At 40.1% G+C, this 15367-nt stretch overlaps 1 protein-coding gene across 6 annotated transcripts in view; it reads right to left on the reverse strand.

Moving 5' to 3' along the window:
- The window catches only part of SMAD9 (SMAD family member 9), a 77023-nt gene that overhangs the window by 15713 nt on the left and 45943 nt on the right, over positions 1 to 15367 (reverse strand). For 5 of the 6 annotated variants that reach the window (XM_041766944.1, XM_041766942.1, XM_041766947.1 and 2 more), the window contains 3 exons: positions 14159 to 14925; positions 7895 to 8158; positions 56 to 277 (listed from right to left, as the gene is read on the reverse strand). In XM_041766944.1, coding sequence (XP_041622878.1) covers positions 56 to 277; positions 7895 to 8158; positions 14159 to 14570 — 898 coding nt within the window. In that variant the 5' untranslated portion in view covers positions 14571 to 14925. Of the gene's footprint in view, positions 1 to 55; positions 278 to 1817; positions 1929 to 7894; positions 8159 to 14158; positions 14926 to 15367 lie in introns of all 6 variants that reach the window. The other variant, XM_041766948.1, reaches the window with a different exon arrangement.

The raw sequence follows: 15367 nt of genomic DNA on the forward strand, positions 1-15367 counted from the left end.
CTCCCCACGTTTCAGTTCAGAAGAATATAGAAAGGAATTATGTATTTGTTTTTACCCTTTCCTATGTGTCTCCTGGTGTTTTCTATTGTTGAGTTTCTGTTTACGTTAGAAAGAAGTCCAAGGCAGAATCTGTTCCTGTTATTTGAAGGGTCTGTGAATCCATCTATAAGCACGCTTCGGGAGGATGCCTGGAACGTTTCCCCAACTCGGTTGTTCAGTTCATAGTAGGCAACTGAGCACCAGTGCTGAGGTTCCTCATAGCAAACTGGTCGAAAGTCTGAAAGAAAGAGAGCCAAACAGCACATCACTACCATCATGCGGGGCTTCCCATCTCACGATCCCACCTGGACGCTTATATTAATGCTGTTAACCAGACAAGGATGCTCTCTGTGATCTTTTCAAACCTGTCACTTGATGGAAGCTATGTGAGTTAGCTCATCTGGTTAACACACTTGTGGCATACACATGAGGCATAGAGGCCACGGTGTGTGACTCTGCCATGCTTAGAGCATGTGATCATACTTAGTTTTGAGGGGGTCTGACAAACAATGATATGAACAGATCAGCATAGATTCCATCACCCCTAAAGGAGACAGCTCCAAGGAAGGTGGCACGTCATCTTCCTCTCTACATGTGAAAGATGGCATATTACCGTCACTGTACCAAACAGGAGTCCCTGTGACAAGAGTATGTACCATTTTCTAACAGACTAAGGATGAAAAGTAAAAGTTTATATATGATAAAAGCCAAATCAAAAGCACTGGATAGGACTTTAAATTATTAAACAAAGGGGAAAACTTCTATGTAGACTCCCATTCTCCACTGTATACATATGGAGTATGTATGTGGCATAAAACATTTTTCAAGACAGCTGTATCTGCCATTAGGAAATCCTAATGGATTTCCATTTCCTAATGGAAATCCTAATTTTCACCTCGATTTTTCAAAGCTAAGTAAGTTGCCAGTAACCAACCAAAGTTCAGAATTCTTTCTTTGCCATGCACAGTCTTTCTCTTTTTATTGATTATATTAACTCTCTTTTCTTTGAATATCCTAGTAATTCTTATATCTAGAGTGTGTTCCTATGTGCACTAAAACAGAAACTTGTGAAACATAAATTAGAGGGTTATCATTTGATTTACAAAAGGAACTTTACTTATAAGAGACTTCACCCTGGCAGACTTTAAATCATAAGTTCCGTTAGACCCTCTCTATTCAATGTGGTTCCTGGAAGGGTAGCCCCTGCATCACCTGGAAGCTTGTGAGGAAGGCAGATTCTTGGATCCCACCCTAGATCCCACCCTAGATCCAAGGAATCAAAATCTGCATCTACATAAGATCGCCTTGCGGTGTATGTGAACGTTAAAACTGAGCAGTATTTATTTATCTAGCCTATTTAAAGAAACAGGTAAAATTCTGTAGAAACCCTACTTATATATTTACATATATTTCTAAGAGCACCCCTCTAAGCTAAATCAAAGACAGCACCACAAAACTATAGTATAAACACAACTGGACAAAATTTCTAACTTAAATACCTATTTCTGTACTAGACATCAAGAACTACAAGTATCTAAACATTGAGGTTGAAATTAAAAAATAACTTATTCTAGTAACCAGGATGATAAACATTCACTCTATGGTGCTGAGGAATGCCAAAGTTAAAATGCAAAGCCATGCTATGTGCCCCTTCAAACACATGTGAAATAGCAGGCTGGCTACCTTTTTTTTATTTTTTAAATTTGTTTTGTTTGGGGTAACGGGAGATGCACTTCAAAAGCTGCTACACTGAGCTAGCTGTTCATCTACAAATTTACCTCTTTTAGGCACTGACAGCACTAAATGACTATCAGTTGTGGAATCTACTGGCTGGCCATTCTGGGTCCCTGGGGCTCCTGTGGCATGATAAGGCAGGGGTGGTGTGTCAACTAAAAGAAAGCAGTAAAACAGAGGCATGTCAAACTGATAAACTACACGAAGAGAGTCAGATCCAACCTTTCTTGCTGTGAAACTGCTGGGCTGGGTGGACAGTGTTATTGTTCAAGAGAGGCCCGTAATATAATAAGGCTATTCTGCAGTAACTTTGTGAGTGTCACACAGAAGAAACTGGTTGTCCTGACATCCTCACTCAATGGTTGATTAGTTTTTCCCTCTGACTTATGAGTTATCTAAGTTCCAATGACCTGCATGATAAGATTTTCAAATCGAGGAGCTATTCTAGCTTTCTCAACAGCACAGGCGTCTGTTGTCTGGCTTTCAAAACAGAAAGCTAAATCTTCTTTGAAGTCAGCTTAATTTTTTGATTCCTCTATCGCTATGGATTGTACAATGGCCACAGAGATGCTCTGTCTCTGAGATGTTCTAAACATGCCCCCAAAATGCCTTGATTATAACCTTGTGCCCAAGGTATACGAAGGGCTCCTCTCCCCAAATATCAGTTCCTGTAACTGGACAGTGATCATGGTTAGGCACATGCTGTGCATTCTGTAGATAATATCTTATCAGAAAGCAATTCACAACACAATAAAAACTCCCACAGCAGAGGAAAAACTCTTGAGTGAGAGTCTCAGAATAGCTGATTCCTCTTGTATACGTTCCTAAATGTCAGTTCAGAATAGTCTTGTTAACGTTAGTGGTGGATGGAGTTCAGTGGCATGAAAAGTTGAATTGGTCTAACTTTGTTGAATTGAATTTTATCCATTCAAGTAGTTCCCACACTTAAATGTGCATAAAAGTCACCAGTGAAACTTGTTAAAGATGCAGATTCCTGGTCCCACCCCTCAGAGAGTCTGAGCCTGGAGATCAGTGGTTAGATGTAGTCACATACATTTAACAGGCACTGCTGTCAATTCTAATGCACACCACTTTGTACAACCATGGATAAGGCATTTCCTCCTGAGAAAATAAATTATGACCTTGATGGAAAAGTTATAAAGCAAGGTCGCTTTTCTGCAGGTCCTTGAGTAAGTCTATCTATAAAATTCAGGGGTTGAACCGTAACACCATATCTACTCCTAGGCATATGCCCAAAGGAGCTGAAAGCAGGGACTCAAGTAGATGCTTGCAAGCCAGTGCTTATAGCAGAATTATCCACATAGCAGAATTATCCACATTAGCCAAAAGGTAGAGGGAAAAAACCCCAAATATCCATCAACCAATGAATGGATTGTTTTTATTTTTTTTATTTTTTTTTTTTTTTTTTTTTTTTATTTTTTTAATTAACTTTTATTGGTGTTTAATTTACCAACATACAGAAAAACACCCAGTGCTCATCCCGTCAAGTGTCCACCTCAGTGCCCGTCACCCATTCCCCTCCAACACCCGCCCTCCTCCCCTTCCACCACCCCTAGTTCGTTTCCCCGAGGTAGGAGTCTTTATGTTCTGTCTCCCTTCCTGATATTTCCCAACATTTCTTTTCCCTTCCTTTATATTCCCTTTCACTATTATTCATATTCCCCAAATGAATGAGAACATACACTGTTTGTCCTTCTCCGATTGACTTATTTCACTCAGCATAATACCCTCCAGTTCCATCCACGTAGAAGCAAATGGTGGGTATTTGTCGTTTCTAATGGCTGAGTAATATTCCATTGTATACATAAACCACATCTTCTTTATCCATTCATCTTTCGATGGACACCGAGGCTCCTTCCACAGTTTGGCTATTGTGGCCATTGCTGATAGAAACATCGGGGTGCAGGTGTCCCGACGTTTCATTGCATCTGAATCTTTGGGGTAAATCCCCAACAGTGCAATTGCTGGGTCGTAGGGCAGGTCTATTTTTAACTCTTTGAGGAACCTCCACACAGTTTTCCAGAGTGGCTGCACCAGTTCACATTCCCACCAACAGTGTAAGAGGGTTCCCTTTTCTCCGCATCCTCTCCAACATTTGTTGTTTCCTGCCTTGTTAATTTTCCCCATTCTCACTGGTGTGAGGTGGTATCTCATTGTGGTTTTGATTTGTATTTCCCTGATGGCAAGTGATGCAGAGCATTTTCTCATGTGCATGTTGGCCATGTCCATGTCTTCCTCTGTGAGATTTCTCTTCATGTCTTTTGCCCATTTCATGATTGGATTGTTTGTTTCTTTGGTGTTGAGTTTAATAAGTTCTTTATAGATTTTGGAAACTAGCCCTTTATCTGATATGTCATTTGCAAATATCTTCTCCCATTCTGTAGGTTGTCTTTTAGTTTTGTTGACTGTATCCTTTGCTGTGCAAAAGCTTCTTATCTTGATGAAGTCCCAATAGTTCATTTTTGCTTTTGTTTCTTTTGCCTTCGTGGATGTATCTTGCAAGAAGTTACTGTGGCCAAGTTCAAAAAGGGTGTTGCCTGTGTTCTCCTCTAGGATTTTGATGGAATCTTGTCTCACATTTAGATCTCTCATCCATTTTGAGTTTATCTTTGTGTATGGTGAAAGAGAGTGGTCCAGTTTCATTCTTCTGCATGTGGATGTCCAATTTTCCCAGCACCATTTATTGAAGAGACTGTCTTTCTTCCAATGGATAGTCTTTCCTCCTTTATCGAATATTAGATGGCCGTACATTTCAGGGTCCACTTCTGGGTTCTCTATTCTGTTCCATTGATCTATGTGTCTGTTTTTGTGCCAGTACCACACTGTCTTAATGACCACAGCTTTGTAATACAACCTGAAATCTGGCATTGTGATGCCCCCAGCTAAGGTTTTCTTTTTTAAAATTCCCCTGGCTATTCGGGGTCTTTTCTGATTCCACACAAATCTTAAAATAATTTGTTCTAACTCTCTGAAGAAAGTCCATGGTATTTTGATAGGGATTGCATTAAACGTATAAATTGCCCTGGGTAACATTGACATTTTTACAATATTAATTCTGCCAATCCATGAGCATGGAATATTTTTCCATCTCTTTGTGTCTTCCTCAATTTCTTTCAGAAGTGTTCTATAGTTTTTAGGGTATAGATCTTTTACCTCTTTGGTTAGGTTTATTCCTAGGTATCTTATGCTTTTGGGTGCAATTGTAAATGGGATTGACTCCTTAATTTCTCTTTCTTCAGTCTCATTGTTAGTGTATAGAAATGCCATTGATTTCTGGGCATTGATTTTGTATCCTGCCACGCTACCAAATTGCTGTATGAGTTCTAGCAATCTGGGGGTGGAGGCTTTTGGGTTTTCTATGTAGAGTATCATGTCATCGGCGAAGAGGGAGAGTTTGACTTCTTCTTTGCCAATTTGAATGCCTTTAATGTCTTTTTGTTGTCTGATTGCTGAGGCGAGGACTTCCAGAACTATGTTGAACAGCAGTGGTGAGAGTGGACATCCCTGTCTTGTTCCTGATCTTAGGGGAAAGGCTCCCAGTGCTTCCCCATTGAGAATGATATTTGCTGTGGGCTTTTCGTAGATGGCTTTTAAGATGTCGAGGAAAGTTCCCTCTATCCCAACACTCTGAAGGGTTTTGATCAGGAATGGATGCTGTATTTTGTCAAATGCTTTCTCTGCATCTAATGAGAGTATCATATGGTTCTTGGTTTTTCTCTTGCTGATATGATGAATCACATTGATGGTTTTACGAGTGTTGAACCAGCCTTGTGTCCCAGGGATAAATCCTACTTGGTCATGGTGAATAATTTTCTTAATGTGTTGTTGGATCCTATTGGCTAGTATCTTGTTGAGAATTTTTGCATCCATGTTCATCAGGGATATTGGTCTGTAATTCTCCTTTTTGGTGGGGTCTTTGTCTGGTTTCGGAATTAAGGTGATGCTGGCCTCATAGAACGAATTTGGAAGTACTCCATCTCTTTCTATCTTTCCAAACAGCTTTTGAATGGATTGTTTTTAAATGTGGTATACCCATACAGTGGAATATTGTTCAGTCACAAAAATGAAGTAACTGACACAGGCTTCCACATAGTTGAACTATGAAAACACTATCCTAACTGAAATAAGCCAGACACAAAAGGACATATATTATATGATTCCACTTCTTTGAGGTACCTAGAATAAACTAATTCATAGAGACCATAAGTGGATTGGAGGTTATCAGGGCTGGAACAAGGGGGAGGGAAAGAATCAGGAGCTACTGCCTAATGGGTAGAGTTCTGGTTAGGATGAAAAATTTTGGAAATAGATGGTGGGGATGGTTGCACAGAACTGTGAATGTGCTTAATGCCACTGGATTGTACACTTAAACATGGTCAAAATGGTAAATTTTACATATCTTCCCACAACTTTAAAAGTTCAACATATGAAAAATCACTACATTGCACACTTTCAGTGTGTGAACTGTATGATTTGTCAATTATATCTCAATAAAGCTGGTAAAAAAAATTAAGGGGCTGAACCAGTTAATTTCAAAATCTCCTATTAGTCTCACCTATCTATGGGTCTGTTACTCAGGTTGCATTTTGCTGTTAATCATTCAGAAAAGAATTAATTTTCTCTGAAATTAAAAGAGCCACTCCCTCAATGAAAATGAACCAGCTTCTGCATAAGATATTGAGTATACTTCCTCAAATTCTTTGTCTTCTTTGCCCATCTGCACATCCTTTCCTTATTCACTCCTTATCATTACTTGCCCGGACTGTGACAGCCTCGTTGCTTTTTTGCATGATTGTTCTCAACAGTTATTACCTCTTGAGGGTCAGAGGCTATTGTCAGAATGAATCATCACTGTACCCCTAGCAGTAGCACACTGCCTGGTGCTTCATCGGGGCTCAGTCATTACTTATGGACTCAATTGAATCTGTATCTATAACCCTGCGTTCCAAATGCCCGTGTGGTGATTCATTTACTCTGCAATCACCTAATGACTAACTACTGTGTTTTAGGGTCTGCACTACACAAATAAAAGATGACTGGAAGTTGAATGGGGGAAATACATAATGAGGAATAATATCATGTAGTGTGATAAATGCAATAGCAGATGTGTATGGAAACAGGAGCTGTTATTGTTGAGGCAGCAAAAGGAAGACCTGAATAACTTAGAAAGGAAGGGGCAACTCCTATCTTCCCACATTTTATAAGGTCTGTGAGGACAGGGGCAACTTTTACCAATCTTTTAAGCCTCCTTTCAGCTGCCTAAGGCAGTACTTGAATGTGATAAAAGTTCCATAAATATCTGTTAAATAAAAGAATATATGAACACATGAATGAAGCAGATTATAATGTCTAGCACCAAATGGGTTTATGCATGCCTTCAAGAAATTGTCACTCAGGATATAATTTATTTCACACTCACGAGGTGCATATAAATCTCTTCTTCATCATCTAACTTAGACCTACTTTATAGGCATGGCAGCCCGTGCAATTACGACGATGTCCTTAACCTCCCTTTTGCACAGGATATTCCTTCCATAGGCTTTCTCATTCAGCACACATTTACTGAAGAGCTCTGTCTTCAAGATGCTATGCTGGCTTCACACAACGCAAAAGGAGATGACTAGGTGAGGCCTGCCCCTGCCCCAGTGAAGCTATGCATACTTCTTTTGGAGGCAGGGACTCCCTGTGTTTACTGAAAGAGACAGCCAAAGAAAAGGCCAAGTACGGACCCCTGGACCCCTCACGTTGCTCGCCCTCAGGCCAAGTCTTCCTGCTTGGGGTTAAAAGAAGCATTTTATAATCCTATTTCTGCTACCTTAAAAAAAAATTCTTGGAAATTCCCAGAGATGTTCAAATCCATTTAGTTTCTTCCAGAGGATTAGAACCAGAAACCACATCAAAGATATGTTGTAGCTCCAGAAAAACTGTTCCCAGATGGCCCCGATCTTAGAGGTGGCAGGGTCCAAAGGCCCACAGGACCTTGCCATATAAACTGTAAAGTTCCACGTGAATGCTAGTAACAGGGATTGTAATTATGATGGTTCCACCATAAATATTTGAGTTGGGTCATATGCCACGGAGACAGTGAGCTTTTACTGACCTGAGTGTTGATAGGGGCTCTCTGGCTCGGAGGGGCTTCCTGGGGAGTGAGGGTAGCCAGCAGTGCATGGGGACTGTGAGAACACGTGCCCGGGCCCCGGCGAGGGAGGGAACGCACTGCACGGAGGCTGCTGGAAAGAGTCAGGATAGGTGGCGTTGTGCGGCATGAGAGGCTCACTGTGGAGGGAGGTGCTGCGGAACTTGGCTAGCAGGCTGAGCTGGGGGTTATATTCACTGTGCCTTGGCACGAGTACAGGCGGCAGCACTAGGATGAGAAAGGAACCAGTGGATTAGAACTGAACATTGGCTCGTTGGCACAAAATCCGGCAGACGCTTGCTATTTGTGTCTGTCCATTTTTTTATAATAAAACCCTGATTTCTGGGAACTACCCATCCACCATTCTTTGTGCTTATTGTAAAATTGTCAATTAAGGTCCCATCGTTTCCCAGAAAGTGATTTTGGGAAGCAAGCTAAACACCAATGTTTAACATTTAAACACTCTTTTAGCAAACTGCATATTAAACAGGGTATCGAAGAAAAAAAGTTTAGAGGAGAACCATTCCACTGTCAGCACTCTAAAGAGACTGCCTATTCAATCTTACCACAGAAATGACCAGAGCTGTCCTATTATCTGGCTTTCTGCAGACCTAATTGTGTCTTCCTTTGATTCTGCCAATAAAGTGGTTTGTATTTTTTATAAAGGCAAAATCGGTTTCTAAGTGATGCCCACAATATTTTTCTTTTACAGACCATGTTGAATTATTCAGACGGCCAACCTAGATTTTGGGCTCAGTAGTGCTGCTAGAGTTCAAAACAAACAAACAAACAAACAAACAAACAATTTAATTTGTCTTTACCAGAAAGATTTAAAGGTACCTAAAAATGTTAAGTAAAAGAAAAACAGAGTAATAAAAAGTAAGTAAAAGATAAGCAGTAATAAAAAAACATAAATAGGGGGTCCCTGGGTGGCTCAGTGGTTTGACGCCTGCCTTTGGCTCAGGGCATGATCCTGGAGTCCCAGGATAGAGTCCCCCATCGGGCTCCCTGCATGGAGCCTGCTTCTCCCTCTGCTGTGTCTCCGCCCCTCCTCTCTCGGTGTCTCTCATGAAAAAATAAATAAATAATCTTAAAAAAAAAAAGAAAAAGAAAACATAAATAAAGCCTACACTATGTAGTGTTTTTTTTTTAAATCATAATTCTATACAAGTCAACAATGGATGCAATTCTCAAGGGCAAGCATTATCCAGCCATTCCTAGTTCCTATTGACTTCTAAAGTGTCACAGTGCCTGGCAGAAAGAAGATACTCAGTAAATGTTGTTATGGTATAACCTGTGACCAATGTAAGTTCTAGAAAGAGGAGCAGGGAAAACAGAGAGAGGAGGTGGTCAAAGGCAATTGCAAAGCTCTTCTAAGGGAAAATAATTCTTACCCCCAGCTCCCACGATAGAAACCAACAAGAGCCAAAAAAGAACATAAACTGTAAACTAAAATATAGTTATCAGAGATTTAAAAAGAAGAAAGAAGTTAATATAAATTAGCTAAATTCTCATCTTTTTTATTAGTAAAATTATCTAAAGGTGCAAAGTCTGGAAACAGATCTGTAAGGCATATTATATGTAGGGTTATCTCCAAAATTTTTAGCAATTAATGTATAAACATTGTCTAGGTGTGTAAGTGTATTACCTAGAGTTATTTCCATAATTTTTAGTAATAATGGAGGGAACAAGGAAAGGAACTAACCAAGAATGATTAAAAGAGGCTGCTCTTAATTATACTACTGATGTGTTACCAAACTCAAGTATTGATGAAAACTTTCATAAAAAGTAAATGCTGGGGATCCCTGGGTGGCTCCGTGGTTTAGCACCTGCCTTCATGCCCAGGGCGTGATCCTGGAGACCCGGGATCGAGTTCCACATCAGGCTCCCTGCATGGAGCCTGCTTCTCCCTCTGCCTGTGTCTCTGCTTCTCTCTCTCTCTCTATGTCTCTCATGAATAAATAAATAGAATCTTAAAAAAAAAAAAAAGTAAACGTTTTGGAATAAACAGACAAAAACAGTTAATAAAATAACAATAACATCAATCACAAAGTCTACCACCTTCCCTACCATCATACCTTTATGTCTTTCTTAATAAGCAACAGTTTTTTGTTCTTCTTTATTTTCTACCTTTCTTAAGGTAGAAATGTTTGGATTTAAATGAAAAGTTTTAAACTAAACCACCACAGTTGAGGGCAAAGAAACAAATTATTTCTTCCCCCTTTATTTTTAAGAATATTTTATTTATTTATTTATGGGACTCAATCCCAGGACCCCAGGGTCATGACCTGAGCTGAAGGCAGACGCTCAACCACTGAGCCACCCAGGTGTCCCTTCTTTCCCCTTTAAAAGCCAGTATATGCATATACATGTGTAATGAATGACATTACAGAACACTCAACATCATCATGCAAAAATGAGCTGGATGATAAGCCATTAAATTTCCTTTTATGTGTTCCATGAATATGCAGCATTAAAAGGATGACTCTCTTTGTGGATAGTCTGAAAGTGAAGGCCTAGCAGAGTAAACGGTATATGGTTTCTTTTGCAATGATGCTTCATCACAATGCTAACAAGTTTCAAATAAACATTCATTTTTCTTTTCTGGGTGATGAAGAATTGGAATAATCTCTGTGATTTCAGTTGTAATGTAAAATACCTACAATGTATTCCTAACATTAATAAACATAAAGCCTCACACTGAGTGCAGACTTCTGTTTCTTTATGGGCTGAAGATCTGAGACACCAAAAGAAAGAAAAAGGGTTTGTTTTCTTTTCTTGAAACAAATGTCTTGATAATGTATTTTTACCATCCATGTAAAACCAAAGGCAGTGATTTTTGTAAAGAAAACCGATGGTGTCATCCTGGTTGTTACTCAGCTTGACTGGCTAGTTTACCTTACATTTACACTGATCATATTTTTAAATACTTCCACTCAAAACATAGCTGTCCTAGTCCATTTGGGCTGTTATAACAGAAATACCATAGAGCGGGTGCTTTATAAACAACAGAAATTTCTTTCTCCCAGTTCCAGGGGCTGGAAAGTCCAAGACTGGGGTGCAGCATGGTCAGATTCTGGGGAAAACCCCCTTTCAGGCTGCAGATTCCAATCTTTCATGTCCTCATGTGGTGGAAACGGATGAGGGAACTCTCTGCGGCCTCTTTTAGGAGGGCACTAACCCCATTCATAAGGGTCTGTTCTCATGACTGAATCACCTCCTAAAACCTTTACCTCCTAGTACCATCACCTTAAACATTAGGTTTTCACAACAAGTAAATTTGGAGGAGAGGGCATAAAACGTTTGACCCATAGCAATAGCTATCCCTAATTACTAAATTCTATTTCTAGTTCAAAACTACTGTACCAATATAACATAGTGAGATTACAGACATTGGTTTTGATTTTATGCCACCTTCTAAATACAACACTATCTTAACAACAAAGCATTATATGGGTGAGAACAGTAGCAGGAGTTACTGCCCATATGGGGTGCAACTTAGAGCTGAAAAGCTTTTGTATCTCTTTCAAAAGTCATGTGGTTTTGAAATACAGGTATTTTATGTAAAGAAGAAATTATACTTCATTTTGAAATAAGCTCCATTTGCATGGAGTAAAATCAGCATATGCCGTGAAAACACTTTTTGCATAGAAGCTAGGCCGAAGCCATTCAAAGTGAGATTCCAGGACTGGTAACACTTTACCAGCTGCTGGGTACCAGTCAAGGAAGAAATTGAGAGTAAACGTTTAGAAACTTTAATAGCAATTTGACAGAGTAATTTTATTCTGTTGAAATGCAGATATTGTTAAAGTAAAAACAACAACAGCAACAAACTGGGCTTGCATTTGTAAGTATTTTTAAAATTTCATTTGCTAGTAATCATTTGTATTACAAAAGTATTGATATTTGAAGGATTGGAAATTTAAGAATGAAAACTGGTCCTACAGAGAGTTAGAAAAGAACTTAAATAGATAACTTAAGTGGTTGTGTGAGTAAAAATAAAATCAGAGTGCAGCCTCCAATGTTCCTAAAATGGGGGTAGGAGTGTCAGAAAAATAGATTTCAAATGCAAAACTTAATTAAGCTTTATGAAAACTAGGAACTCAGCAAACTTGCTTAACATTCTCATGCTCGGTGTTTTCAAAATATTTACTTTAAACATGGCCAGAAAGTTAAATATAAATTTACCTTCCTGACAAAAAAAATCAAAGTTAGGAATAAAAAATCCTGGGGTAGCCTAACAATAGTTAAAATTAATACAATCTCCACCCATCTTTCATTTCAGAAACTCAATAAAACATAATGATATTAAATCTATTGGCCATATGTAAAAATATTCACATTATCATTTCTAAAAAAAACCTTATATAAACTAAAATACCAAATAAACTTTTAAAATTATGTTTTCTAGGGGTGCCTGGGTGGTGCAGTCAGTTAAGCGTCTGACTCTTGCTTTCAGCTCAGGTCATGATCTCGGGGTCATGAGATCAAGCCCCATGTTGGGCTCTGCGCTCAGCCTAGAATCTGCTTGAGATCCTCTCTCCTGTGCCCCTCCTCCACTCGTTCTCATGCTCTCTCTCTCTCTCAAATAAGTCTTTTAAAAAATTAGAAAATAAAATTAGGTTTACTAGTATTCATAAAGAAAACCAGAGACACTTAACAAAATATTTGCAATGTATATTCCTCAGGAAGAGAGAAATTATTTCTTAATGAACACTTTTTTCACTGGGGTACATTGTAAATGCTTAATATTCAAATTTTTGAAACAAAAAGATGTCAAGTCATTGTCATAACTCGGACCTGAATGACTTCTTTTTTAGTATGCAGAGAGAGCCCAGAGAGAAGCAGGAAAGAAAGGAAGAAAGCTAAGACCTGTACAATCTAGTGAAAACACATCTTTTATCTGTTCCAATGGAATGACAATTTCTCCTGCTTTCAACTGCCTGGCTTGGCCTGTAAGAGGCATCTCTTTGCATGTACTTAAGACACAGAACTTCATTCACATAGTCCTGTAAGATGCTCTGCAAAAAATTTTGTGAAAATGCATCATCCCGCTGACAAAAAATCATTCCACTAATATCCCTTTGCTCCCCACCTATCAAATTTTGTGCCTTGCTACATACACAATAAATTTTTGCTTTCATGCTGGGGGAAAAAAAAACCCAAAACCTTGCCAGGACTTTCTCAACAGTCTAATACAGGGACTCAATCCTGGGATGAAGTGACCATGAGAAGCATCCATACCCAGGCAGTGTTACAATACAAGAGCAAGATTTGGGAGCCTGAAAGGTCGCCTCTCTAAGATCACAGGCAGCTGGGAATGACTTCTCCAGTACTGCTGTCAGGTTAAGTGAACCCCGGAGCCAGGCAGCCAGCTGGACTCCCACCATGGCCTGCCTGCTTGACAGAGCCATCTCTTCATGGACACAGGCCATCTTCCAGAGCTCATGTGCCAGCCTCTGGTCTCCTGGAATGAGGCAGATGGCCAAATAGGGAGACAATGCTCCTCTTAGAACTGTATCCGTGTAGCTAGCGAGTGGGGAACACTCAATCCAAAGAGAAATGTCCTCAAACTGTTACAGCCAGTGTGAAGGCCAAAAGTAAACACCAGACTTCAAAAAAGGGGTGAAGTGTGTGTCCGCACACACACATATGGGCCTGTAAAGAGTTACAGAACCATACTTTCTTATATTTAAAGCCACATTTAAGAACTATTGCCAATCTCACCTAACCCCTGTAGCTTTCATTCCTAGGAGGATTTCCAGCAGTTCTTTCACTGTTCAGCCCCAGATATGAGATACTTCCCGTACCTGAGCCTGGGAAATGACAGCAAAAACCTTCTTTAGCTTACTTTGGTTTCAGTGAGGGAGAGGGGATGGAAAGAAGGATGCTCCTTTTTTACAGTTAATCATATCAAGGCCATATTAAGACCTTCAAAGACCCTAAGAACTGGAAAGACCATAACAATGGTAACTCCAAAATACATCAAAGCATCATTTTTTCAAAATCACACAAAACTTCCAGGTATACCGAAAGTAATTTCTTTCTAGATTTTTCTGACTACAAAAGTTTGGATTACTTCCTCAAAACTGCACCCTCTTCTCTTCCTTTTCTTTTGGTGGTGGTGAGTGGAAGGGGTCTTTGTCTTGCTGATGCCCCCTCAGTCATCAACTGTGACTTAGCTCCTTAACTTTTAAAATAAACTGTGATATCAGGAAGAAAACTCACCTGGAGTCTCCACCCGCCGGTAGTGATAGGGGTTAATGCACACCTCTTTCTGCTTGGAGCCGAAAGGGAACTCACAGCATTCCAGTGGCTTCAGCTCATGGTGAGACTGGAGATCAGGCCAGCGCCACACTCGGCAGTAAATGACATGGGGTAAACCCTTGCGGTGGGACACCTGAAGTCGCCCATCCAGGGACCGGGGAATTGTCACACATTTACTGGGCTGCCCGGGACAGCTGAGGGCCCTCTCCAGTTCATCCATGGCTCCTTTCTTTTTCTTTAACTTCTTCACTAAAGAGTCTACCGCCTTCTCTGCCCACTTTTCCTCTTCATCTCCCTGCTTCCAGCCTAGCAGTCTCTTCACTGCTGGGCTGGTGAAGGAGAAGAGGGAGCTGATGGGGGTGCTGGAGTGCATAAGAGGTGCACTGTGGGTGTCCAGGGCAAACACAAACTGGACAGACAGCCCTTTAGGGGCTCCGGGGCCTGCAGGAGGTACGAGGCAAGTAATTCTGCAGGGATGTCATAGGTACAAGCTCTCTAGGGATGTCACAGGTACAAACTCTCCAGGGATGTCACAGGTACAAACTCTCCAGTGATGTCACAGGTACAAACTCTCCAGGGATGTCACAGGTACAAGCTCTCTATGGATGTCACAGGTACAAACTCTTCAGGGATATCACAGGTCTTCCTTTTCTTCTGGAAGTAACTGACCGATTCAGGTTGGGAACTGTGTCAACTTTCTCCTAGGCCCTAGAATGGGCCGGCCAACTCTGAAAACAACAAGACAAAACTCTAATCAGCTTCATCAGGATAATTTTCAGAAAGAATGAAAGGTTGGATATGAGGGAGAAAAGACTTCAAATGGTTCAGACTTGAAAACTCTTAGTCGTCTTTGGCTCTTCCCTCTCTGCTATGCCCCTTACCCAAGTCTTGGTAATTCTACCTTTAAATGTCTTTCAGATTTTGAAACTTCCTCTCTGTTCCCACCAATATCTGAGGCCTAGCCCACCTCACCATGCCCCAGATTACTGCAACAACCTCTGAAGTAGCTCTTCTCTTCTAATTCTAATCCATTTACTCCCAAATACAATTTTTAATGAATCATTTTACTATTTGAGAAATTACAGTGGCTCTTTAATTTTCCAACTATAGACTTCTCTGCCTGGATTTTGAGAGCCCTATAATCTTTCCTCAACATGCTCATGCTTCTTC

This window comes from Vulpes lagopus, chromosome 8 (genome assembly GCF_018345385.1).
Source record: "Vulpes lagopus strain Blue_001 chromosome 8, ASM1834538v1, whole genome shotgun sequence".
Lineage (NCBI taxonomy): Eukaryota > Metazoa > Chordata > Mammalia > Carnivora > Canidae > Vulpes > Vulpes lagopus.